We start from the raw sequence: 25,604 nt of genomic DNA on the forward strand, positions 1-25,604 counted from the left end.
TTGCCTAATAGATGCCCGGGCCTGGAATGCCTTCCCTCTTCTCTCAGTCCTTAGCTTTTTCCACTTCCCAGGTCAGATGCCACTTTCTGCCATAAGCATTTCCTAATCCCTTGAGTTGTTAGTATTGTCTCAAATTTATTTAACTGTCTATTATTGTTTTTACCTAGTATTTGTCCATTTAGAAATTATGACCTGGGAGCAGCTAGATGACACAGTGGGTAGAGTACCTGCCCTGAGATCAGGAAGATCTGAGTTCAAATCCGACCCTAGATACTTCTGAGCTGTGTGACCCCTGGACAAGTCATTTAACCCTAATAGCCTAAACAAAAAGAAAAAAAAAAAAGAAAGAAAGAAAGAAAAAGAAAAAGAAATTGTGACCTGGCTTCAAGATCTAGGTCTGACACAGTCATTTCATCTAGTCACTGTCTAGGCAGCTTTCTTATGCTATACACTGCAGAGGTGGAGGGAATTTCCTCACCTGGGAGGTCATGCCATTGAAACCCCAGTTACAATCCCTCTACAATTGGGTCCTTCCAAATAAATGCCCTTTGGAGAATGGGAACCGTTATTCACCATTGGCTTGGCAATCCCTGGGCACAGTGGCTGGCACAGGGTCGATGCTTCATGAATAATCTTGACTAGAGCTGAATTCGAACTCTGGAAGAGCTAGCCTAAGGATGAGGGGAGCGGTTTAGAAGTGAGAGGCTTGGTCTAAGGGTGAGGGGCTTGGCTTAAGGGTGAGAGGCTTGGTCTAAGGGTGAGGGGCTTGGCTTAAGGGTGAGGGGCTTGGTCTAAGGGTGAGGGGCTTGGTCTAAGGGTGAGGGGCTTGGTCTAAGGGTGAGGGGCTTGGTCTAAGGGTGAGGGGCTTGGCTTAAGGGTGAGAGGCTTGGTCTAAGGGTGAGGGGCTTGGTCTAAGGGTGAGGGGCTTGGTCTAAGGGTGAGGGGCTTGGTCTAAGGGTGAGGGGCTTGGTCTAAGGGTGACTTCCTTCTCAACGTGTCATTCAGCGATGATGCGTTCCCCGGCTCTCCAGGTTAGCTCCTTAGGGGGTATGGAGGAGGGGCTGACCCTTTGGTTTTTTTGCCCAAGTGTCCACATAGTGAGCGTTTAATACATATTTACTGAATTAGACAGTTCCGCTTGGCCCCGAAGGGCAGAGCTGGGAGCGGCGGGTGTCAGTAACAGGTAGGCAGACTGGTTTTAAGGGAAAGCTTCCAAAAGAGCAGAGCGCAGCAGGCCTGGGGAGGGAGCAGTCTACCTTCGCCGGCAGTAGAGAAGAGATAGCATGGCCACTTGTTGGGGGCTTTGGAGAGAGGATGGGGATGGGGATGGGGATGGGGATGGAGATGGGCAGGAGACCACGTCTGGCTCAACCTTGAAGTCCTCGCCCTCGGAGTTCCTTCCCGGGCTCAGCGCGGGGATGTTGGGATTCTGCTCGGGAAGCGCAGACCTGGAACGTGTATCGGGGACCGGGAGATGGTGGGGGATGATCCCGCCGGTCGTGTAGGGCGGGGCTGGGGAGCACGTGGGTCTGGATGCCGGCTCTGGCCCCGCCCCGCACCCCTCCCGCCCTCCCGGTGCCTTCCCTCCCTCTCTCCCGGGGCGCTCTCTTGTATCCCAGAAGTTTCCCATGGAGTTTGTGGCCGCGCTGCGCCTCTGCCTGTGGCTGGGGCTGGGGCTGGGGTTGGGACCCGGGCCGGGGCCGGGGCTGGGCCACCCGCAGCCCTGTCCCCGGGGTGCGCAGCTCGGAGCCCCGCTGCGCCTGGGCGCCCTCCTGCCCCGGGCGGCGGCCCTGCAGCGCCGCTTGCGGCGCGCCCTAGCCCGGGCCATCTCAGAGGGCGCGTGGGGAACCGAGCCGGAGCTGGAGCTGGGGTTGGGGCTGGGGCCCGAACCGGAGCCGGAGCTAGAGCTGGAGGCCCCCGCGCCCCCCTCCCGGGACCCCGCCTCACTGGCCGCCTGGCTGTGCCGCCTGCTGGCCCGGCCCGGGCTGGCTGCACTGCTGGCCTTCCCCGAATCCCGGCCGGAGCTGCTGCAGCTTCACTTCCTGGCCGCCAGTCTGGAGACCCCCGTGCTGAGCCTGCTGCAGCTGGACGCGCGCCTGCCGCCTGCCACGCCGGTACGGCCCCCACCCCCAGCCACTGGCCCCCACTTCTTCCTGGGGAGCTCCTAGACTGGCCGTCTGCTCCTTCCACTCCCGCACCGACTGCCAGACTCCCTTATCTCCCTTGTCCACAGAAGACCCCTTGCCCCCCGCCCCAGATTGCACCTGACTGTTCCCCATCTCTGCCAGGATCCCTTCAGCACTGCATCCCCTCACCGATACTCCTAGCTTTCCAGCCTTGCCTCAGGGAGATCCTCAGGCTGCCCCTCATTGCCCCCCATCTCCGTTTTCAAGGAGACCTCCCGGACTGCACCATCTTCTGGGGACTCCCAGTCTCCCAGCCCTGACTCGAGGAGCTCCCAGATTGCACCCCACTGTCTTCCATCCCAGTCCTCAGGGAGACCTCCCGTACTGCGCCTCCTTGCCGGGACACCCCGCCTTCAGGAGTCTTCCTTCCCCAAATTGTATCTAGCGTCTGCTTATTCCTCTTACCTCCACCACCGAGAGCCCAGGGGATTGTATCTCACCCCTCCTTGTCCCTTACCTTTGTCACCCAAGAGCGTTCTGGTTTTCAACTTCTGAAGGCTCAGGGATCCTCATCCCTTCATCTGTGCCCCCTCAAGACTCTCAGTCATGCCCTTCTGGTCTCCACAGCCCAGAATTCCCGGACCACTGCCCCATCTCCACCTGGGTCCTTCGTCTCTGAGTCTCTTGGGTTCCCTGGTGGATACCTTTTTCCTTTTGGATGCAGCAACTCCCATTCATGCCATCCTCAACCTTTTCATCTCTGGAATACCCTACCCCAAGTCCCTTCACCACCTCTGGGGTTTGCCTCATTCCTAGCCTGATTCCCTCTGGATCCGTTTCCAGATCTGCCCCATCCTGGAGCCTCAGACCCTCCTCCTGGGAAGCCTCTTCCCAAGCCTTTACCTCCAGTTTCACCTTTAGAGTTCCCAGTGTCATTCATCACAGGCTTCCCTGGGGTCCATTCCTCCTTAAGGGTGGGACTACTAGGGGAAAGATGAGAGGGGTGAGATAGGAGGAAGGGGGCACTTGGGAGTCCTGGACTTTAGGGTCCTTCCCTGAGGCAAGGAGAGAAGGTAGGGATAGAGATGAGGAAGATCATGAGACTATCCCCCCACCCCTGGCTTGAGTAAAACTTCTCAGAAGGCTCCACTGAGGTGGGGGGGAAGGAGAGGAATGGCTGAGAAGAGGGTTTAGGAGACCTAGGAAAGGAGGAAACAGCCTTGTGGGATCCCCAAGAGGATTCTGGTAAGAGCTTGGTGGAGGGAAAGGGAGAGTTGGGGAAATCTTGGGTGGATTTGGGCAGTGGGGTGCTAGGGCTTTGAGGATCTGGGAGCTCTGGGCAGGGAAAAAAGTCAGTCTCAGGTTCACTGGTAGTGGGGTTTAAGTCAGGGAATAACTGCAGGTTTTAAATAGGCCCCCGGAAATTAGGGCTTCCACGCTGGGAGCCCAACAGACAGATTGGTCTGGAGGGGGACACCCTAAAATCATGTCCTTGGATCCCACCTTCTCAACTCCTGGATGGCTCACTGGGGTGGGAGACCTGTTCTCTGTCGCCCTCTGCCAGACAGCAACTCAAATGGCACCCTGAGGTCCGGTTTTACGGATTCAACAATGTTCAACGCTAAATGAAGGAGCATTTATTAATCCCCTTATGTGCTGGCTGCTGGGGATATGGGCTTTGCCCTTGAGGAGCTCCTCTGGGAAGGGTGGGAGGAGTGACACACTTCGTAGTACAGAAATGCCAAAGGCAGTTATGCCATAAGGCAGTTGGGGAGCCAGGGGAGTCAGGAAAGGCTTCCCGGAGGTAGTGCTGGAGCTGAATCCTGAAAGGAGGGAGGGATTCTAGGAGGTGGAAGTGAGGAGAACAGGCCGGACCCAGGAAGAGAGAGATAGAACGCTCAGTCTTGGGAACAGAGGGAAGCCCAGGATGGCGGCATGTGGGGAAGATAGATTGCCGTTAGATCGTGAAATATTCTAAAAGATGAAGAAAGACATTTATTTGCTTCTAGAGACAGTAGGGAGCCACTAGCATCTATTGAGCAGGAGACTGACGTGGCTAGATAGAGATTTTTGAGAACTTACTTTGGCAGCTGTGTGAGCAAGGTTTGAGGCAGGGAGCCCAATTGAGGGCAGCTTCTGCAAAAGCAGGGAGACAAGAGAAAGAATAGTGTGTATTGAAGAATAGCAATTATCACCAATTTGGCTGGATTGTAGATTATCAGAGTCCACCAGGGTGTGGTGCACGGAGCCCTAGGTCTGGAGTCAGGATGGCTCATCTTCCTAAGTTCAAATCCAGCCTCGTATACTTACTAGCTATGAGAACTCGGGCAAATTACTTAACACTGTATGACTCTGTTTCCTCCCCTGTAAAATGAGCTGGAGAAGGAAAAACACCAGTATCTCTGACAAGAAGACCCCCAAATGGATTCACAGAGCCCCAAATGATGAAAATGCCTCAACAATAGAATATAAAATGGGAGAAAAGAGGAAATCAGCATGGAAGAAAGTAGGCTGGAGTCACAGATTCTAGAGGGTTTAAGAACTAGCTGGGGAATGATGGAGCTTCTGGAGCAGGCCATTCATATGGTTAGGTTTGCCCTTCAGGAATATCAAACCTCCAGCTGCATGGAGGAGGGGAGACCAATTAGGAGGTTGCTGTGGTGGTTTAGGGAAGAGTGATAAGGGTTGGTCACCATCTTCTCAGCCCCCCAGGCTGAAGCCCAAGTAACCTTGGGCTTTTTTTTCTTCATACTGCTCTCCTCATCCCCAACCCTCTTCATACTCTCTCTTGGATCCAATCCCTTTCCTCCATTTCCCTGGACACTATCCTTGGGCTTCTATCCAGACCTCTGGCCTGGATTATTACCATAGCCCCCACTAACTCCCTTTCTTTCACACGTTCTCCGCGGTTGTGCCACATCACTCCCAATAGCCACATTGCCAAGGGGAGATAGTGTGGGGTCTCTAGACTACATCATTGCCAAGGCTGGGTAGCCTGAGGTTTCTTGAAAAGTGTTGGAGTTGAGGCAGCTAGATGGCACAGTGGATAGAGCACTGCTCCTAGAGTCAAGAGGATCTGAGTTCAAAAATGGCCTTAATACTTACTAGCTATGTGACCCTGGGCATGTCACTTACCCTCAATTACCTTCCAGTAAAAAAAAAAAATCTAGTACTATTCCAAAGGGCTGCACCACATCATAGTAAGTTTGACCATATTGTTCCTCTGCTCAGTAGACTACAGTGACCCCTGATTTTCTTTCTTTTTTTTATGTTAATATCTTTTTATTTTTCCAAATACAAGCAAAGAGAGTGTGCAACATTCACCTTTGCAAAACCTTAGGTTCCAAATTTTTCTCCCTCTCCCCATCCTCCTTCCCTAGACAGCAAGCAATCCAGTATAGGTTAAACATGTAAAGTTCTAAACATATTTCCACACTGATTATACTGCCCACAAAAATCAGATTAAAAGGAGAAAAATGAGGAAGAAAAATACTATGTTGTGATTCATATTCAGTCCCCAAAGTCCTCTGGGTGCAGATGGTTCCCTCCGTCACAAGATCATTGGAACTGGCCTGAATCACCTCCCTATTGAAAAGATCCACATCCATCAGAACTGATCATTGTATAATCGTATAATGCACAATGATCTCCTGGTCCTGCTCATTTCACTCAGCATCAGTTCATGCAAGTCTCTCCAGGTCTCTCTGAAACCATCCTGCTGGTCGTTTCTCACAGAACAATAATATTCCATTACGTTCATAGACTATCACTTATTCAGCCGGTCCCCAACTGACAGGCATCCCCTCGGTTTCCAGTTCCTTGAGTGGCCCCTGATTTTTACCTCCTAAAATGCAAACGTTCACATTCAGTGCCCCCATAGTTCAGCTTTACCCCATCTATCTGCTATCTTTCCTTCTTGATCTCTAAGTTTCAGTCTAACTGGACCCCTCACAGTCTCAGCTATCATACCTCTACACCCCCTTTTCTCTACATATTAATATCCTTTTCCTTCAATGAGTGTCTCCTTTCTTCAGTGTCATCTCTGAAATGAGGTCCACTCTGACCCTCCCAACTGAGGGTGACCTCTCCCTGCTCTAGCATCTTAAAGCATTTGGTCTCCACCACATTCTACTTTGTGATTTACTTACCTGTGAATACATCTCAACCTTATGTCTCTCCTGTCCTTCCCATAGCCTGTATTGGGGGGAGAGGATCCCTAATCAGTGCCTCCAGGGATGGAGGCTGGGGAGATCAGAGACCCACAGGTGAAAGGCATCAGTGAGACAGGAAAAATTTAATTTTTGGAAACCGTCTCAAACCGGAATAGATTATTTCTGTAGGTAATGAGCTCCCCATCAGTGCCCCCACTGTCTCAAAGCAGAGGTTGTATGACTGATGGCTGTAAAAAAAGACTCCTGTTCAGGACAGGATGAGTTAGCTGCCCCACAGAGGCGGCTGTATTGTCAACAGAGAAGGACAAAACTGGAAAGAGAAGCTTTAGAGATAATAAGACCAGTTTGCTCACTAACTTACGCATAGTAGATGATTTATTGGACCCAAATAAATACTGAATTCCTTGTTCGTTGCTTTAAAACAATATAAAGGCCAGAGAGGGAGGGACCTTCCCCACTGTCACCCAGGAGACATGCTCCAGGAGAGCATCACGGGGGAGCCCTGGAGCAGCCATTGCCCCAGCCCTCCTGGTCCCTCCCCTTCAAGTCACCATCAGGACTGCGTCTCCCAAGCTCCCAGACAGTCTCTCCTCCCTTCTCTGTCCCCCAGAATCCCTTCCACCTGCAGCTGGACTGGGCCAGCCCCATGGAGACACTAGTGGATGTGCTCCTCTCTGTGCTTCGGGTCCATTCCTGGAAGGACATCGCCTTGGTCCTGTGCCGCATCCGTGACCCCGGAAGCTTCTTAGACTTCTGGACCCAGCGCACGGGGCTGGCCCCGAGGATGACCCTAGAGCTGAGCCGGCTGCCCGGAGCTCTGACCCGCCTCGAGGCCCTGGCCGGGGAGCCTCCCCCTGTCACAGCCGCCGTCCTGTTTGGCTGTGACGCCAACCGTGCCCTCCAAGTGTTGGCCGCAGCCCCCCCGGGACCCCGCTGGCTCCTGGGCACGCCCCTGGAGGCCACAGAGCTGCCTACGCAGGGCCTGCCCCCGGGACTGCTGGCCTTTGGTGGGGACAGCCGGCCCCCTCTGGAGGATCTCACCCAAGATGCCGCAGGGCTGGTGGTGCAGGCTCTGGGCAGGGCTGCCCATGCCCAGCCTGACCACGCCATCTCGCCCTCAGCAGTCAGCTGTAGCAGCCCCCGACTGGCAGGGCCCAACTCCTGGGGCCAGCGCCTAGCAGGGTGAGTGTCTCCCGCTCCTCTCAGCACTGGGGTTACCACCCATTGCACGACGGACCTGGATTCACATCCCATCTTTGTCATTTCCTAGTTACTCTGGAGAAATCACCTCACCCTCTCAGTTTAATCGGGAAGCCCTGTGTGCCCAAGTCTGGGGGGGGGAGGGGTGAGCCCTTTCTGGGGTCTGCCCTCTGGGGTCTGTCCCTCTGGGGTCTGTCCCTCTGGGGTCTGCCCCTCTGGGGTCTGTCCCTCTGGGGTCTGCCCCTCTGGAATCTGCCCCTCTGGAATCTGCCCCTCTGGGGTCTGCCCCTCTGGAATCTGTCCCTCTGGAATCTGCCCTTCTGGGGTCTGCCCCTCTGGCATTTGTCCTTCTGGGGTCTGCCCTTCTGGGGTCTGTCCCTCTGGGGTCTGTCCCTCTGGGGTCTGCCCAGAGCCGTTTTAGGAAGGAGCTTGACAAATTGCAGCATGTCCGCCGCCACCTTGGCTGGCACAGGCCCCACAGGAAGCACCACGCTTGGTAACGAGAGGGAGGATGTTGAGGGAGACACCGAGGGTCCCAGAGTTCTCCCCTCTCCATCTTAGGAAACCCACTCGTGAAGTTGTGAACCCTGGCTCAGCTGCCAACTTCAGGCACAGCAGTTTTGGGGGCCGGGTTCACAGCCTGCCTCTGACGCTGACCACCTGAGGACCCTTCCTGCGGCTTGTCTGTAATGGGACGGCCCGTGGGGGAGGCTCCTTCCAGCTCTGGGTCTGTGGTCCTCTCACTGCCTTAGGGGGGCATGCTGAAGGTCACATGTCCGAAGTGGGGATGGAAGCCCCTCCACCTGGGGGGTCTCCTTGCGCTTGGGGCTGCCTGGCCCCCTTAGCCCACAGCGGGAGCCCCACATCATACCTCCCCCCAGGTTCCTGGCCAATGCTTCCTTCGACGGTCGGACAGGCCACATGTGGGTGACCGGCACCTCCCAGGTCCACCTCCAGCGCCACTTCCAGGTGTGGAGCCTCCTGCGGGACCCCCGGGGTGCCCCAGCCTGGGTGACGGTGGGCCACTGGCAGGACGGGCGGCTGGAGCCGGTGGCGGGCGGGGTGTGGCCGGGGGCGGGGGGCCTCGGAGGGCGGACGCCCGCCCAGTCCTCTCTGCTGGAGCCTGAGGTCGGGCAGCAGAAGCTGCGGGTGGTCACCTTGGTGGAACACCCCTTTGTCTTCACCCGGGAGGTGGATGAGGACGGGCTCTGTCCGGCCGGCCAGCTGTGCCTGGACCCCGGCACCAACGATTCGGCTGTCCTGGGCGAGCTCTTCGCCGCGCTGGACGATCCGGGCAACAGCTCGGTGCCCCGGGAGCTGCGCAAATGCTGCTACGGCTACTGCATCGACCTGCTGGAGCGGCTGGCGGAGGACCTGCCCTTTGCTTTCGAGCTGTACATCGTGGGGGACGGCAAGTACGGCGCCTGGCGCGACGGGCGCTGGACCGGCCTGGTGGGGGACCTGCTGGCAGGCAGCGCCCACATGGCCGTCACCAGCTTCAGCATCAACTCGGCGCGCAGCCAGGTCATTGACTTCACCAGCCCCTTCTTCTCCACCAGCCTGGGCATCCTGGTCCGGACCCGCGACACGGCCTCGCCCATCGGGGCCTTCATGTGGCCCCTGCACTGGACCATGTGGGTGGGGGTCTTCGTGGCCCTGCACCTGACTGCCCTCTTCCTCACACTCTACGAGTGGCGCAGCCCCTACGGCATGACCCCCCATGGGCGCAACCGCCTCAAGGTCTTCTCCTACTCCTCCGCCCTCAACCTCTGCTACGCCATCCTGTTCGGGCGCACCGTCTCCAGCAAGACGCCCAAGTGCCCCACGGGACGCTTCCTCATGAACCTCTGGGCCATCTTCGGCCTCCTGGTCCTCTCCAGCTACACGGCCAACCTGGCCGCGGTGATGGTGGGGGAGAAGACCTTTGAGGAACTGTCGGGCATCCATGACCCTAAGGTGGCGCAGAGTGCGGGATGGGGGGGCTGTGGGCATCCATGGCCCAAGGTGGCATGGGGCACGGGGATGGGGGGCTGTGGGCATCCATGGCCCAAGGTGGCACGGGGCACAGGGTGGGGGGGCTGTGGGCATCCATGGCCCAAGGTGGCACGGGGCACAGGGTGGGGGGGCTGTGGGCATCCATGGCCCAAGGTGGCACGGGGCACAGGGTGGGGGGGCTGTGGGCATCCATGGCCCAGAGCATGGGAGGGGGGAGCTGTGGGCATCCATGGCCCAAGGTGGCACGGGGCACAGGGTGGGGGGGCTGTGGGCATCCATGGCCCAAGGTGGCACGGGGCACGGGGAGGGGGGGCTGTGGGCATCCATGGCCCAAGGTGGCACGGGGCATGGGAGGGGGGAGCTGTGGGCATCCATGGCCCAAGGTGGCATGGGGCACAGGGAGGGGGGGCTGTGGGCATCCATGGCCCAAGGTGGCACAGGGCACGGGGTGGGGGGGCTGTGGGCATCCATGGCCCAAGGTGGCATGGGGCACAGGGAGGGGGGAGCTGTGGGCATCCATGGCCCAAGGTGGCATGGGGCACAGGGAGGGGGGAGCTGTGGGCATCCATGGCCCAAGGTGGCACGGGGCACAGGGGGGGGGCTGTGGGCATCCATGGCCCAAGGTGGCGCGGGACATTCAGGCTTAGGGTTAGGGGGCGGGGGAAGGGGAATACTGTTAGGCCCTGATTGTGGAGGGAACAAAGGGGAGGGAGGGCGTGGGACGGAGCCCGGCTGCTCTGGCACCAGAGGCTTCAGGCTCCGGGGGCCTCTCTCAGGCTTGCCCGGCTCTGGGGGCGCCAAGTGAGGTCCGTGGCTGTAATTCAGAGCCCGCTTGGCCCCGGAGCCGGGCCTGGCGGTCCTAGACCACCACCCATGCCCGGTTGTGAGCAGGTGCCCGGCCCGGGGGACCAGGTGTGGCCCACCTCCAGCCTCGGTGTCCGGGCGAGGAAGGGGCCCCGCGGCGCCCCCAGCCGGGCTACACAAGGGGCGGGGCTTTCGGCAGAAGCCCCGCCCTGCCTTATGCCCCGCCCCCTGCCCCCTCCCCCCCAGCTCCACCACCCCTCCCAAGGCTTCCGCTTCGGCACCGTGTGGGAGAGCAGCGCCGAGGCCTACATCAGGAAAAGCTTCCCGGAGATGGCCGAGTACATGCGGAGGCACAACGTGCCCACCACGCCCGACGGGGTCACCATGCTCACGTGAGGGCGGGGGGGCGGGGCCGGCCTGGCTGGGGGGAGGGGAGGAGAGAGGGGGAGGGGAGGAGAGAGGGGGAGGAGAGGAGAGAGGGGAAGGGGGAAGGAGGGGGAGGGGGAAGAGGACTGAGGGGCCCGGACAGGCCGAGGCCCCGACTGGCCATCTCCTCCTGGCCCAGGACGGACCCTCCCAAGCTCAACGCCTTCATCATGGACAAGTCTCTGCTGGACTATGAGGTGTCTATCGATGCGGACTGCAAACTGCTGACTGTGGGGAAGCCATTTGCCATCGAAGGTGAGCGCCCTTTTTCCCTCCCCCAGGAAAAGGGGAGGGCGGGGCCGGAAGCCTAGTGAGCAGCGGGCTCGGACCCCATCTCTGGCGTGGTGATCCGCGCGTGAGGGGTCACTGTCGGGGGGGGCTGGGCCAGAGGGAGGGGGTCCCGCCTCCAACCGAGGTGCCCAGGGGGCGAAGAAAGTGACTGTGCCTCCTGTTCTCAACCTTGTTAGGGAAGGCATAGTGTCAGGGCCGGGAGGGCCCTTAGAACCCGGGAGGTCGGAGCCGGGAGGGCCCTTAGAACCCGGGAGGTCGGGGCGGGAGGGCCCTTAGAACCCGGGAGGTCGGGGCCGGGAGGGCCCTTAGAACCCGGGAGGTCAGGGCTGGGAGGGCCCTTAGAACCAGGAGATCGGGCCGGGAGGACCCTTAGAACCCGGGAGATCGGGCCGGGAGGGCCCTTAGAACCCGGGAGGTCAGGGCTGGGAAGGCCCCTAGAACCCGGGAGGTCAAGGTCCTTAGAACAGCGTCAGAACTGGGTGGGACCTGTGCATCTAGAACACAACCTATCAGAAGTGGTAGTTCAGACATTCAGGACTTGAAGAATTTGGGAGAGAGTCCCTGTGGGCTGAGGCTTTTTGGAGAATCTGGGACTCGGACTTGTCTTTGAAGGGCAGTGAAGGCCAGGAGGCCGGAGGCTGGCAAGGAGGGAAAGCTGACAACATTGTAGAGACAGAAATCTGAAAAAGCCCATGCAGGCCCACACAGCACATGCTCCACTTCAGGAAAACATGTTTGGACAGCAGCCTGAGGGAAGGACGGAGGCCATTTGGAGACATGGCTCGCACCTGCCAAGAGCAGGCTGCAGACTTTCTGTGGTGGGCGGGGCAGGGGGCAGGTTTAACCAGGGATGGACTGGGAGCCGATTCTGGGCACTTGCAGAGGAGAGATGGGAAGAGGAGAGATGGAAGCGACGGTCCAGGGAGAGGCTTAAGGCAGCGGCAGATAACTTCCTCTCTCTGGGGCTCCTAGCTATTCCCCTTTCCCTTAAGTCCTGAGCGCCAGGAGGACCTGGGAAGTAAACGTGGCCCAGGAATTTAAGTTCCCGGCCTTAATGACATGAGGAAGACTCCCGGGTCCTGTCTGCAGGCTACGGGATCGGGCTACCTCGGAACTCGCCTCTCACCTCCAACCTGTCCGAGTTCATCAGCCGCTACAAGTCATCAGGGTTCATTGATCTGTTGCATGACAAATGGTACAAAATGGTGCCCTGTGGCAAGAGGGTCATTGCCGTCACGGAGGTGAGTGAGAACTCCAGGTAACAGTGAGCCCCGGTCTCAACTTCACTTATTTCCATCCATTCACTACTACTGAATTCTAAACATTTTTATCATTAGTTTCAGCTTAAAATACGGGAGGATTGAGCCTGCTCCAAGGTTAGAGGGCACCGAACAAAGACTGGTTAAGGGGATGGAGGAGGGTTTGATGTCTGGCTCCAAAAGGGGAGAACAGGGGAAGGGGATAGAGAATAAAGGTGAGGAGACAGACCTAGACTTCAGAAATTAGTAGCAATTAAAGTTGCCCCTAAGTGGAACAGTGTGTGTGTGAGGAAGTAGTCGAGTCCCCCTCCCTTGGAGACAGAGACTGGATGACCCCATTAGGAAAGTCAGAAGGGGCATTCTGGTACAGATCGAGCCAGATTGGTTCTGAAGCCCTTTCCCTCTTTTGAACTTCTACCCTTCCTTACTCACGTTATCCAGTTCCTTAGTGCCTTAAACTTTGTGTAATCACGGTTGAGGTTATGGGATAATTCCTGCTGCCATTTTCCCAAAGAGCCCCAGAGCCCAATGGCCCAAAGCCCACTCCATTTTCCTGGTGAAAAAAATGGAGGACAGGATGGGAAGTTACCCCAAATTCCATCCTCCCTGGGGAGACGGGGGGAGATGGGAAAATTATATATAAACTCTGGTTCATGACCCCATATAGGGTTTTATGGCTGAATGTCAAGGTTGTGAAATTATGATTTCTCTTCAGTGAATGTTTTATTTGCATGCCTGTTTTATATACTTGGGATCACATAAACATTTCTTGGGCAAAAGGGGGTCCCAAGTAGAAAAATCCCTGCCGTAGGGAACCGAGGTGGTCTCCCAGTCACAGAAATCTAGCACTCCCGGAGTAGCTTTGAGTACCCAGACCAACCTGAACCAGAGTGGGAATCCCCACTGATGTCCTCTAGTGATGGGGATCTCATTGTCCACTGAGGCAGTTCATACCATTTGAGATATCTTATGTTGAATTATAGAGTTTTTTCTTAGATTCAGTTGAAATCTGCCCCTTGACTTGATCCCAGTTGGGCCCGATTCTGCCTTCAGGAGCCAAATAAGCTCTTCCATCTGTTCCATGACAGTCCTTTCCATGTTTTATGGCTGTCGAATTCCCTTTTCCCCAAGTCAGCAAGAATTCCTGAAGAGCCTGTGCTGGCCTGGGGATACAAAGAAAAGGCAAACTCCCCTTTGGGACCTCACAGCAGACATCCATTCTCTCTCCATCAGTGCCTAGAGCAGTGCTCTCGAAGTGGGCCTGGGTCCTGTTCTGTCCCCATCCCGGGCAACTTTTAGCTCTTTATCTTTGCAGGTGATTAGGACAGAGTACAGAGGGACTGACCCCCACCCCGACCCCCTACCATGTTTTGGTTGGTGTGGCTGTTCAGTCATGTCTGACTCTTGGTGACCCCATGTAGTAAAGATACTGGATTGGTCTCCCATTTTCTTCTCCCAATTCATTTTACAGATGAGAAAACTGAGGCAGTCAGGGTCACATAGCTAGTGTCCAAGGCAAGATTTGGACTTAGGACTCAGGCCCTGTACTCTATCCACTGCACCATCTCGCTCTCCCCACTATATTCTGGATACAATGCTTTTCTTTTCTTTTCTTTTCTTTTTTTTATTTTAAAATGCAGATTTCATTTATTTATTTATTTATTAATAACTTTTTATTGATAGAACGCATGCCAGGGTAATTTTTTACAGCATTATCCCTTGCATTCACTTCTGTTCCGATTTCTCCCCTCCCTTCCTTCACCCCTTCCCCCAGATGGCAAGCAGTCCTTTACATGTTGAATGGGTTACAGGATATCCTAGATACAATATATGTGTGTAGAACCTAACAGTTCTCTTGTTGCACAGGGAGAATTGGATTCAGAAGGTAAAAATAACCCGGGAAGAAAAACAAAAATGCAAGCAGTTTATATTCGTTTCCCAGTGTTCTTTCTTTGGGTGTAGCTGCTTCTGTCCATCTTTGATCAATTAAGGCTCTCTTTATCGAAGAGATCCACTTCCATCAGAATACATCCTCATACGGTATCATTGTTGAGGTATATAGTGATCTCCTGGTTCTGCTCATTTCACTTAGCATCAGTTCATGTAAGTCTCACCAGTCCTCTCTGTATTCATCCTGCTGGTCATTCCTTATAGAACAATAATATTCCATAACATTCATATGCCACAATTTACCCAGCCATTCTCCAATTGATGGGCATCCATTCATTTTCCAGCTTCTAGCCACTACAAACAGGGCTGCCACAAACATTCTTGCACATACAGGTCCCTTTCCCTTCTTTAGCATCTCTTTGGGGTATAAGCCCAGTAGAAACACTGCTGCATCAAAGGGTATGCACAGTTTGATAACTTTTTGAGCATAGTTCCAAATTGCTCTCCAGAATGGCTGGATGTGTTCACAATTCCACCAACAATGATACAATGCTTTAAAAGGCAGTTTTAATATCACATTATTTTGTTTTTTTGATTTTGTGTGTGTGTGTGTCTGGGGGGTAGTATGTTGACACTAAGATTGAGAGTTTGCTAAGATCTCCACTAAGCTCTCTAGATTTTTTCACACAAACTCCCGTCTAGTCATATTTCCCTCACTCTGTAAATTGTGGTTAATTTTTTGAACCTAAGTAACTTTTCATGGATACCTTATGTCATGAAATAGTGGACCATGTGCCAGACCTGGATTCAGGAAGATCTGAGTTCAAAAATAGGGTAATAACAGCATCTACTTGGTTGTAAAGATAAAAAGGTGATTTTTTTTGGTTTTTTTTGTTTTTTTATTTAAAAATTTTTTTTTATTTTCCAAATACATGTAAAGACAGTTTTCAACATTCATTTTTGTAGACTTTGTTTTCCAAATTTTTCTCCTTCCCTCTATAACCTCCCCCCTCCCCAAGGCAGCAAGTAAGCTGATATAGATTACAAATGTGCAATTCTTTTAAACATATTTCCATATCTGTCATGTTGTGCAAAAAATAAAATAAAAAAATAGACCAAAAGAGAAAAACATAGGAAAGAAAACAAAAAGTGAAAATACTATGCTTCAATCCATATCCAGTCTCCATTGTTCTCTCTCTGGATTGGCATTTTCCATCCCAAGTCTATATAGAAATTTCTTTGAATCACCTCAATTTTGAGAAGAGCCAAGGTGATCACAGCTGATCAGCACTTAATCTTGCTATTACTGTGCACAATGTTCTCTTGGTTCTGCTTGCTTCACTCAGCATCAGTTCAGTTGCTGAAATCAAGCTGCTCATCATTTTTTTAACAGTAATATTCCATTCCATTCATATATCATAACTTATTCAACTAATCAGCATCCACTCAATTTCCAGTTCATTGCTACCACAAAAAGTGCTGCTACAAACGTTTTTCGCGTACGTGGGGGCTTTTCCCTCTTTCATGATTTCTCTGGGATACAGACCCAGTGGATACACTGCTGGATCAAAGGGCACGCACAGTTTTATAGTAAAAGGTGATATTTGTAAAGTATATAGCACAGTGTGTGACACATAGTAGGTGTTTAATAAATGCCATTCCCTTATCAGTCTTACTAGATTCGGTCTGGAGGTCTACACAGACCTTTTTGGATCTTGAATGATTTAATGCGCAACACATTGGCTCCTGCTGTTTCCTTCCACCAAAGGGTTAGCTGTGGGAAGGAAAGTACCCATGCAGGGATCCTTTGTGCCGCGTGCCCCCACCGGCCCACAGGGTGTCCCAGGTCTTAGCTGTCAGTTCTTGTGTGGGGGCTGGGCCTGACGTGCTCCTCCCTCAGACTCTGCAGATGGGCATCTACCACTTCTCGGGGCTCTTTGTGCTGCTCTGCCTGGGCCTGGGCTGCGCCCTCCTCACCTCCCTGGGCGAGCACATCTTCTACCGCTTGGTCCTTCCTCGCATCCGCAAGCACGCCAAGCTGCAGTACTGGCTGCACACCAGCCAGGTGAGTGGCTCTGGCTTCCCGGGGCCGAGGGGTGGCTGCCCTGAGCCCTCCAGCTGGGGGGAAGGGAATAGTAATCACCACAGCCCCCTCCCACTTCGGTAGGCTCCTGTGGAGAAGGGAATTCCCCAGACTATCCACTTTAGAGTACAGAAAAAAGCCCCACAGGAACCTAGGTAGCTCTATTGCGCGCACCCCCCTCTTCTCCCCCCCCCCCCCCAAGAACCTGGTGAAAACAATTTGATCCTTTTGTTCTCCTTCTAGTGACCCACACGCCTCGCTCAAGGGGAATGTTCTGTTCTCAGAAACCCCAGAGCTGGCAGGGAAAGGGAAGCACTGGAGGCTCACTGCCCCCTCTGTCTCTTTTGCATGGACTGGTAGAAAATCCATCGGGCTCTCAACACCGACTTAGATCAGCAGAAGAACCAGAAATCAGAGCCGGAGCCGGAGCCGGAGCCGGAGCCGGAGCCGGAGCCGGAGCCAAGGTTTGCTGTTGAGAGGCTTGGGCAGCTTCCCTACCTGGGAGCCCCCAATCTGTAAGGGACACTTGGTTCCCGACCTCAGGGCTTCCCAGCCATGTCCTCAGGGAAGTCCTAGTCTGAGGGAGAGGGAGGGCATCCAGAAAGGCTTTCTGGAGTCAGCCCTTGCAGACCGGCGAGAAAGCTGAGAGGTTCTGGAGGAGGAACTAGGGGATGGGCTGGATTTCCTGATAGGGACGTGACCAGGGAGGGCAGAGCAATTCACGGCGTTTTGGGGGCAGTGACCATGGTTCCTCTTGTTCCAGTTGTGATACCCAGAGTGAGGAGAGCAGCAGAAACAGCCTTAGGCCAGCCGCAAAGGGCGAACGCAGGGTCCGGTTTCAGGAACCGGAGGTCAAAGGGCCCGACCTGCAGCTCACCAACGGGCGCCTGCCCCAGCAGCAGCCCGAAGCCCGTCCCCAGGCTGCTCCCCTGGCAGCCGCTGCGGCTCTTACCACCCAAAGTGAGCTGAAGGCCCTGGAGCAGAGAATCGAGGGCATGCGGGATCAGCTCCGGGCTGCCCTGCTCAGGAAGAGCGAGCTGGTCCTCCTGCTTGGGAGGGACCTGCCCTCCCGCAGCCGGCTCCTGCCGCCCCCCCAGGAGATCAGCGAGGACAGGTAACCCCGCCAGAATGCCCACCAATTCCACGGCCTCCCGCCCCCTGGTGCCAGCCTGCCGGAGCACGTGGGAAGGCAGCAGATGGAAAACCGGTGGACCCACCTTAGCTCTTCTGCTTTGCTGCGCTGGGCCTTCTGGGCCAACTGCTACCTGCCTTTGGGGGGGCTCATCCTATTCAGTCCAACCGCTGATGCCCTCAGGCCCCTGCACAAATGGAGCTCCCTTCCCAGGACAGGCCCCACTTTTAGGGTCAGCTGGTCAGTACAGGGCCCAGGGAGAGGACTTTGACCCTCGGCACAGCAGAAAACCACACAAGGTAACTCTGAGAAGTGCCCTGCATGCCTAGGAGCTTCATCTTAAATCAGAACACATGCGGCGTCGGCCTGCGCTGCAAAGGTCACCTCTGGCCCGGATCGACCCCAGCAGCTTCTCTCATCTTAGGGCCACTACAATCCACAATCCTCTAGTTATAGCAGGCAAAAAATTTTAATACATTTAAAAATATTTTAGACACCATAAACAGAAAAAACCACAGGTAATGATCTTCGCTGTCCCATGGGGCAGAATCAGGCCAGATGCAGGATCACTGTAGCGAATAACCCCCAACATGCCTACCCAGAAAGGACATGGGAGAAGAGGGACGACCCGCCGGCTCCAGCACCGCACCAAGTGCAAAAGAAAACCCTGAGGACTGGAGAGGCCAAGGAGAACTGCATGGGATGGGATGTGGAGGGGACAGCCAGGGCCATGACAGCCCAACTCTGGCCCTTTCCACCAGCCTGGCAGGCCCTTTTAACCTCTCTGGGGGAAGTGATCTGTTCTGAAGTTACAATGAAAGAAGTGGAGGGGGAGTCAATCCAGAGAAAGCAACTGTTAGATAGACTATTTATTATATATACAAACACAATTTTTGTACATTACAATTAAATAGAATGGAATGAATTTTTTATTTTTCATTCCTCACCAAGTGATTTGGTTGATTTACTCCACCTCCGGCTCGTCGTCCAAAGCTCTCACGGTGGTCCAGAGAGAGCAAGTCAATTTCCAAGGCAGCGGCAGGAGGGGTCTGGACAGGGGACCGCCCTCCCAACTCCCCATAATCTTTCATTGCTTTTGACTAGTGGAGGCTGGGACCCAAAAACTGTTCAAGTTCATTTCCCGAGCCGGGGAGACCAGCTTTCCCACTGAATTCTGGTTCCCAGAGCCATGATACTCACTCATACGTTTCCCCTATAAATAGAAAATTTTGCCAGGTGCAGCTCTGTAAGCGGGTACAGGGTGGGGAACAGGATACACGGGGACACCTCAAGTCACATCCTGCCTCAAATTAACAAAATTCCTTACAGCTATCACTCCCTGGCTTCACATGGTGCTCAGTTCTACATGTCTGGGGACACCTCCCCACCGTCACTATAGAGTTCTGCACACCCCCGTCTCTCACTTTCTCTTCTCAGGCCACTTTAGGAATTCTTCTCAGAGCAGCAGGGCAGCCTTTCCCTCAACTGCCCCCTTTCAGCTGTCGGGAAGCCGGATCAGGTACTCCCCAGAGGGCTAAGAAATGGCCTGCAGGTACCATACTGCTTCCCTCTGGGCAGAAAATCCCAGGCTCACCTTGGAACTGCCACTACCTCCACAGGACGCTCACAGATTTTCTCCTTAAAAAGTTGCTGGGAAAGTCAGGCTCTGGCTAGGAGGAGGCAGGGAGAACAAGCCATCCTCCAGGCCCAAGAAAAGGCACTGAGCTCCAAGCACCAAGCAGAGACGCCTGTGGAGGGAGGATGGAGAGGGAGAAGCAGCAGCCAGTAAGCTTCCATACCAAAGGTCTCACTCCTCCTCTCCTTCTTGGCCCTCTGTGTGTGCATGCTGGCTGAAGGCTGGCCTTCACCAGCTCTTGGCCATTTGCTCTAAACTTCTGCATTTCAGCCCCAAGCCAAATCTACTCTCAACTAACCATGGCTGATCGCTTAAGGACCAATTCTTTTCATCTGGAGTTTTAGGAGGGAACCAGCTCTGAGTGGGAGGGATAAAAGGGGCTGCCAAAGGCGCTCTCTCAATGGAGAGGTGCAAGCTCCGTCTCTTCCTGGCCCTCTTGCCTGCTCCTAGGCCAGTGTAGGGGCCAAACTGGACCCCTCCTAGTCTGCCTCACTAGGTTCTAACGGAGCATCTTCCTCCTGCCTTCCCGATGCTCCCTCTCTCCCCACCCTTGGCACTTCTCCAAGCCCCACACCACACCCCTAGCTCTTGCTGCCTTGGAGGACTGAGAAGATGCCGGGCTTATGGTGGTAGACAAAACCCCATTCTAACAATTCCCAGAGACTGAGTAGAAAGGTCTCCCCTCTAGGGCTCCTCCAATCAAAGGGGAAAAAAAGAGCTCTCTTGTGAAAAAAGCCACCTGCCCCAGAAGGGAAGAAGAGCTAAAATCACCAGGAATAGGACATGTCTGCACAAAGCAAGGAGATGGAGAAATTCTATCCTGAGCTCCAACAAGGTTCGGCATCCAGAAGGGGAGGCAGGAGCACATTCCCAGACAAAGGAAGGGGAAAAAGAAACCCAAGAATAGTGGTGCAGGGAAGTCCCCCAGATTTAGGCCAGGAGTTGGGCAAAGAAACCAGTTGCTCTGGAAATGGCGGAGGTCAGGTCACACACATCTTCCTGTGGAGCCCAGGGGGAAACAGAGCTGGGACAAGCTACCCCTGGGGAGTTAAGGCCCCAGCCTCTGGAAGGCTACTTTCTCCCGAGCTGCCTTCACTCAGTGGGTTTAAAAATAATTTTAAAAATTCATCTGAATCTGGTTGGGGAAAAAGAGAGCCAGTGTCTGACAGGAACAGAGAGATTCCCTCTGCCCTATCAAGGATGTGTAAGAGAGCTCACGAGGGGCTCCTCAACTCTGCTTCTGGAAGCATGTGGGAGGGGGTGCTGCTGTCTGTGGAACCGGGATGGCTCCCCTGTGTGGCCTGAAGGTCTGGGCTCACACACTTGTCTGAGGTGGGGGCACTATTCTCAGAGCCACTGATCATGTCCTGGCCCCCCAGTGAGAGTGAACTGGCCCTAGTCTGATCAGCAAGGGGAGCAGCCGACTCAGGGGTGCCCGAGGGGTGGACCGGGGAGGAGGCAGGAGGCTCAGGGGTATCCGAGAGGTGGGCCGGGGAGGAGGCAGGAGGCTCAGGGGTTGTACCTTCTGCTTGGGGGGTGACCAATGTCGCTGATGTCACCTCAATGGTGATAGAGCTAGTGGTGGCTCCAGGGCTCTCACTAACTCGGATTTGGGCAACTAGGCCAGGGGAGGTGGAGGCAGCTGGGACACTGGAGGGACTTCCGTTGGCCAGGGCTCCATGTCCTGCTCTCTGCTCTAGGAGGGAGGCGCTCAGATCAGAGAGAAATGAAGGGTCCGTGAAGATGGTGGCTGTCTCAGCCATCCAGTTCAGTTCGCCTCCTACTGAGGCAGAAGTGGGGCCAGGCCCTTCCCCGGGGGCTGACTGGCTATTGCTCCCATTCTGTAGAGAGGGCCTGGGGCTCCCAGGGGCCATCGTAGTGGCTGCAGTGTTATTGTTGAGATTGTCCTGTAGGGCTGTTTGGGTGCCCTGGCCGATCTGCTGGTTCTGCAACAACATCTCCTGGATGCGGATCTGTTGGAGGATGGCCGGCAACTCAAAATGATGGAAAAAGTAGATCATGGAATGCTATAAAGAGATGAGAAGAAGAAAATCAGACATCCCCAGAAAAGACATCATGTGACTGGGAGAAGAAAAAGATGGGAAATTCTGGCCCCAAGATTGCCCTGGAGAACACAATGAGCAGAGAGCAAATACCGCATAAGGGGCAGGGTCAGCAGAGGCTTCTTGGGGCTGCCCTCGGAAGCACTGATGTCCCCATTAGTGGAAGTTTTTAAAGGAAACATCTGACAGTGCTTTTATCATTATTATCTCATGACAACATTATTATCACCTTCATTTTACAGATGAGAAAACTAAGGCAAGCAGTGGTGAAGGGACTTGGCCAGAGTCCTCTGGCTAGCCAGAGGTTGGGGCAGAGAGTTGGGCTCAGGTGTTGGCAGCCCCACACCCAATGCCCTGTAGTGCTACCTGAGGGCTCAGAGAAGCCCAGGGAATCGCCCATTCAGAGCAAGTTCCCAGGACTGCTAATGCCAAACCCAAGGGGATTTCTTCACAACTGTTTTGCCAGGAGATTTGGGATTTCATCCACCCCTTACAGATGAGTTTTCTGGCCCCTCCTTTCCCCTTCTCAAAGGATCATTCAATGGCCCTGGGTATAGGAGTAAGTATCCTAAAAAAGCAGTGCTTCCAGTATCTATCATATGGTTTCAGGTCTTCTTTTCCTATCTATTTTCCATACCTCTTAAGTGAACATTCTCCAAATGTGACCTACCCAATAGAGTCCAAAATTCCCAAGATTTTAGGGTTGAAAGCTGATTTACAGAAAGAAAAACTGAGGTCCAGTGAAGCAAACTAAAATGACTTGTCCAAAGCCCCATGGCCAATAAAGCACAGATAGGATTGGAATCCAGGTCCACCTCCACATCTCAGGCCTTCTTTTCTAACCATAAACTGTCCTCCAGGACCAAGACAGAGTAAGAGTCGGGAGGCGCAAATTTAGGGTTAGGGTTAGGGTCGACTCTATCAAGTCCTTGCCCCCTCCAAGTTACCTGGATGAAGAGCCAAGAAGTGACCAGGGCCAAACTGCTGTACTGGCCATTGAATCGGTAGTGATAGGCGTAAAAAGCAAAGTGGTACAAGTAGAAGAACCTGAAAGTAGAAAAGTGACAAGTGAGGGCCTGCTGGGGATTCCCTCACGAAGATCACTCCTCCCTGGGGGGCCTCTACCTGCCCCATGGTCCCTCGGCACCATCCACAAGCAAGGCCAGAGAAGGGACAAACAACCCCCCCAGGCGCCTACCTCAGCCAATGCCTCTTACTGGTGTTGGTGTGGCAGCAGATGGCATCGTACTGGTCAGCCAGCCACACGATGAGGATGATGTAGAATGCGGTCGTCGTGTCATTGAAGAACTCAGACATGATGGCTTCCATACCTAGCAGGGAAGTAGCAAATAGCAAGTCTGTCTTGAGAGCACTCAGGGCTCCCCGAGTGTGTTACAAGATGGACAGTTTGGTCAGAGCCCCTTCTGTGGGCAGGCTCTTAGCCCTCCTCCATTTTAGGAAATGGCTTCAGGATGGCTACAGCCTCTTCTCCCTCATAAGAACAGCTCAGGTTGGGAGTCAATTAGCCTCCTCATTCACTTTTGGCCAACCAAAAATAGCTTCCTCCAAGCTCTGACACTTAGAGAAATGAGCTCTGAAGAATAGGAGTGCTGCTAAGACTCTGGAGGATTAGTGATATCCTCACTCTACGGTTTCAAACTCCAAGGACAAGAGGGTAAAATCTGGGGCTCTGCTGAATTCTGCCAACCACCCAGGACAGCTCGGGCCAGGAGAAGCGACAGTTATCCCATCCACAGTGTGAAGGGCCGCCACTCTTACCGACGAGAGCCAAAATCACTGTGAGCAAGGGTGCAGCGGGGAAGGCGATCGTCATGTTCATCTCCAACATCTGTAGGAGGTCCACTGCAAGATGAGAAAGGGAGAAAAGACCCTCAGCTTAGCAGTGTGTTTGGAAGCCTCTCCTCAGGCGAGACAAGGGAGGACCAGAGTGCCTAACTGCAAGAAGTGCCCATGACTCTCAAACTGGAGGGAGAAAACGCACTTTTGACTGTGCAGCAAGAAAATGAAAGCCACACACTGTTTTGCTGGGATTAAGAAATTTCTTGGAAAATGTGGCTAATGGTGTGTAGTGTCCCAACAAGACTAACTCTATCAGTGGACCCACTGAGTATGGTATCCTATGGGCCAATGGGGAGGGAGGCCTTACTGAAGGGCCTTCATTCACTATAACTGGAAAGTCCTAAGATTACAACCTCAAATACAGTAGGTCTTAAATCAATGTTTGTAGAGCCAAACTTACCAATAAAGACAAAAATCTGGTGGTGTGAATACCGCAGGAGCATCGAGACTGACAGAGTCTGCAATCACAAGATAGGAGGGATTAGGCTGCTGACCACTCTAGCAAATGGTGCAGCTGCTTTTAGGGAGGACAGGCAGACCAGGGACCTAGCAGAAGGCACTCAAAACTGAATCACAGGAGGCCTTTGTGGTTTTCAAGATATATTTTATGCGCATGATCATTTTTGGTTTAATAGAAAACCCATGGTAGCAACTATATTATTATTTTCATTTCACAGGCTGATGATCTGAAGTACAGAGAGTACAATAACCTCAACTATGGTTATGTTAAAAACGGGATTTAAAACTCAGGTGTTGCTCAATTCCTAACACAGGGCTCCTATTCTTTTTGTGTCCTGGACCCCTCAGTTAGTCTGGTAAAGTCCATACACCTCTTCTCAAAATAATGATTAATTTTAGGTACATAAACTATGGAGAGAATTACAAAGGAAATAAATTCTACTGAAATAGTTATAAATTTTTTGAAAAAAGTTCATGGATCCTTCCCAGATTAAGAACCTGGGCATTTACAAGCTGCTTCTCCAAATGTGGAAAGGTAATGAATTATGATGGATGTTTGTACTTTTCTGATCCATGAAGACTTCAATTAATTAACCAAGAAGCCTTGCCTTACTGTGGAGCTAAGCAGAAAAAAATGCAATCAAGGTCCAGCAATGCATGAGCACAGAGAGCTAGAGCAACCTTAAGGACCGAGTACCTGAATCTCTCTCCTTCTTACAGGGAGGTAATGAAAGCACAATTAAGTTGGGGTTGGGGGAAGAAAAGAGGGCACTTTGTTGGTAGTCTTTTGCTGAAAACAGGTAAATACAATATAAATGAAGATTGCTAAAACGAAACAACTCTGAGAAACTGAACCACCAGTAGTGATCTCAGAGAACAGATCACGAAATATACTTCTTCCTTCTGCTGGAAGAGCAAAGAGCCGAAAGGCAGAATGTGACACATCAACAGATGAGTCATTTTATTAGTTATTTTTAACAGTACTGTCACAAGGGAATTTAATTATGAAAGATAGAACAGAAGCCACAAAGAGAGTGGGCTGATGATATCCAGAAATGACAGTAATATTAAAAGGAAATGTGCTTCTATGGAGACACACAGTGAGGCTAAACTGCTGGAATTTCATATTTTGTTGTTGAAAAAATAGCTCCCTAAATTTTTCTTGATCAAAATCGAAATTGGAGGCTGATTTTTAAATTTTTAAGGTCTAAAAAGAGAAGTACAAGAATTCAGCACTTAACAGTTCTTAAATGAAATTTGGTAACATGTTGAGAGGAAAGTCGTACTGGTATTCTATTAAAATGTGACTTTCAGGAATGCATTTTTGGTGAAGTTGTAAACTGATCCAACAATTCTGGAGAGCAATTTGTAACTGTGCCCAAAGGCCGATCAAACTGTGTGGCACTCTTCGATTCAACATGTGTGTTCCAAAGAGATCTCCAAAATGTGCAAAATATTTATAGCATCTCTTGTAGTGGCAAAGAATTGGAAATTGAAGTATTGCTCATCAATTGGGGAATGGCTGAACAAGTTGTGGCATATGAATGTTATGGAATATTATTGTTCTATAAGAAATGATGAGTTGGCTAATTTCAGAGGCCTGGAGAGTACATGAACTGATGCTGAATGAAGTGAGTAGAACCAAGAGATCACTGTACATAGCACCACAAGATTATGTAATGATCACTGTGATGAACACGAATCTTTTCAACAATGAGGTGATTCAGGCCTATTCCAACTTGTGATGGAAAATGCCATCTGCACCCAGAGAAAGAACTGAAGAGACTAAATGTGGATCAAAGCATAGTATTTTCACCTTTTTTGGTTGTTTGTTTTTTCTTTCTTGTGTTTTTTCCTTTTTGACCTGATTTTTCTTGAACAGTATAATGAATATGGAAATATGTTTAGAAGCACTGCACATATTAAATAAACCTCTATAGGATTGCTTGCTTTCTTGGGGAGGACAAAGGGAGAAAAGTCTGAAACACAAGTTTTTGCAAAGATGAATATCGAAAACTATCTTTGTATGTATTTGGAAAAATAAAATACTATTTAAAAAAACAACAAACAAAACAAAAACCCATGAGCTCCTTGAGGGTAGGAACTGTCTTGTTTGTATTTGTATTAGCAGTGCTTAGTATAGTGCCTGGCCCATAGTGAACAATGAAAAAATGCTTTTTTGTTATTTGTCCAGAATCCCTGGGGCTC

At 52.7% G+C, this 25,604-nt stretch overlaps 2 protein-coding genes across 3 annotated transcripts in view; one reads left to right on the forward strand and one right to left on the reverse strand.

Annotated features, from left to right (window-relative positions):
* The first annotated feature begins 1,628 nt into the window (after positions 1-1,628).
* On the forward strand, positions 1,629-18,303 carry GRIN3B (glutamate ionotropic receptor NMDA type subunit 3B). Its single transcript, XM_051972139.1, has 9 exons — positions 1,629-2,114; positions 6,909-7,480; positions 8,380-9,454; positions 10,544-10,689; positions 10,863-10,978; positions 12,104-12,255; positions 16,064-16,228; positions 16,607-16,710; positions 17,010-18,303. Exons 1-9 carry the CDS (start codon positions 1,629-1,631, stop codon positions 17,362-17,364), a joined length of 3,171 nt encoding a protein of 1,056 aa, XP_051828099.1. The 3' UTR covers positions 17,365-18,303.
* The window catches only part of TMEM259 (transmembrane protein 259), a 61,883-nt gene continuing 54,511 nt past the window's right edge, over positions 18,233-25,604 (reverse strand). For both annotated transcript variants that reach the window (XM_051972138.1, XM_051972137.1), the window contains exons 7-11: positions 23,338-23,395; positions 22,857-22,940; positions 22,276-22,408; positions 22,025-22,124; positions 18,233-21,041 (exon numbers count right to left, since the gene is read on the reverse strand). In XM_051972138.1, coding sequence (XP_051828098.1) covers positions 20,229-21,041; positions 22,025-22,124; positions 22,276-22,408; positions 22,857-22,940; positions 23,338-23,395 — 1,188 coding nt within the window. In that variant the 3' untranslated portion in view covers positions 18,233-20,228. The remainder of the gene's footprint in view (positions 21,042-22,024; positions 22,125-22,275; positions 22,409-22,856; positions 22,941-23,337; positions 23,396-25,604) is intronic.

The sequence above is a fragment of the Antechinus flavipes genome, chromosome 1 (assembly GCF_016432865.1).
Source record: "Antechinus flavipes isolate AdamAnt ecotype Samford, QLD, Australia chromosome 1, AdamAnt_v2, whole genome shotgun sequence".
NCBI lineage: Eukaryota > Metazoa > Chordata > Mammalia > Dasyuromorphia > Dasyuridae > Antechinus > Antechinus flavipes.

Excerpts from the sequence above, each read along its gene's own strand:
- GRIN3B (XM_051972139.1), top strand. The coding sequence starts at position 1,629 with ATGGAGTTTGTGGCCGCGCTGCGCCTCTGCCTGTGGCTGGGGCTGGGG. Across the intron at positions 7,481-8,379 it reads TGGGGCCAGCGCCTAGCAGG|GTTCCTGGCCAATGCTTCCT; the intron begins GTGAGTGTCTCC and ends ACCTCCCCCCAG. Across the intron at positions 10,979-12,103 it reads GAAGCCATTTGCCATCGAAG|GCTACGGGATCGGGCTACCT; the intron begins GTGAGCGCCCTT and ends TCCTGTCTGCAG.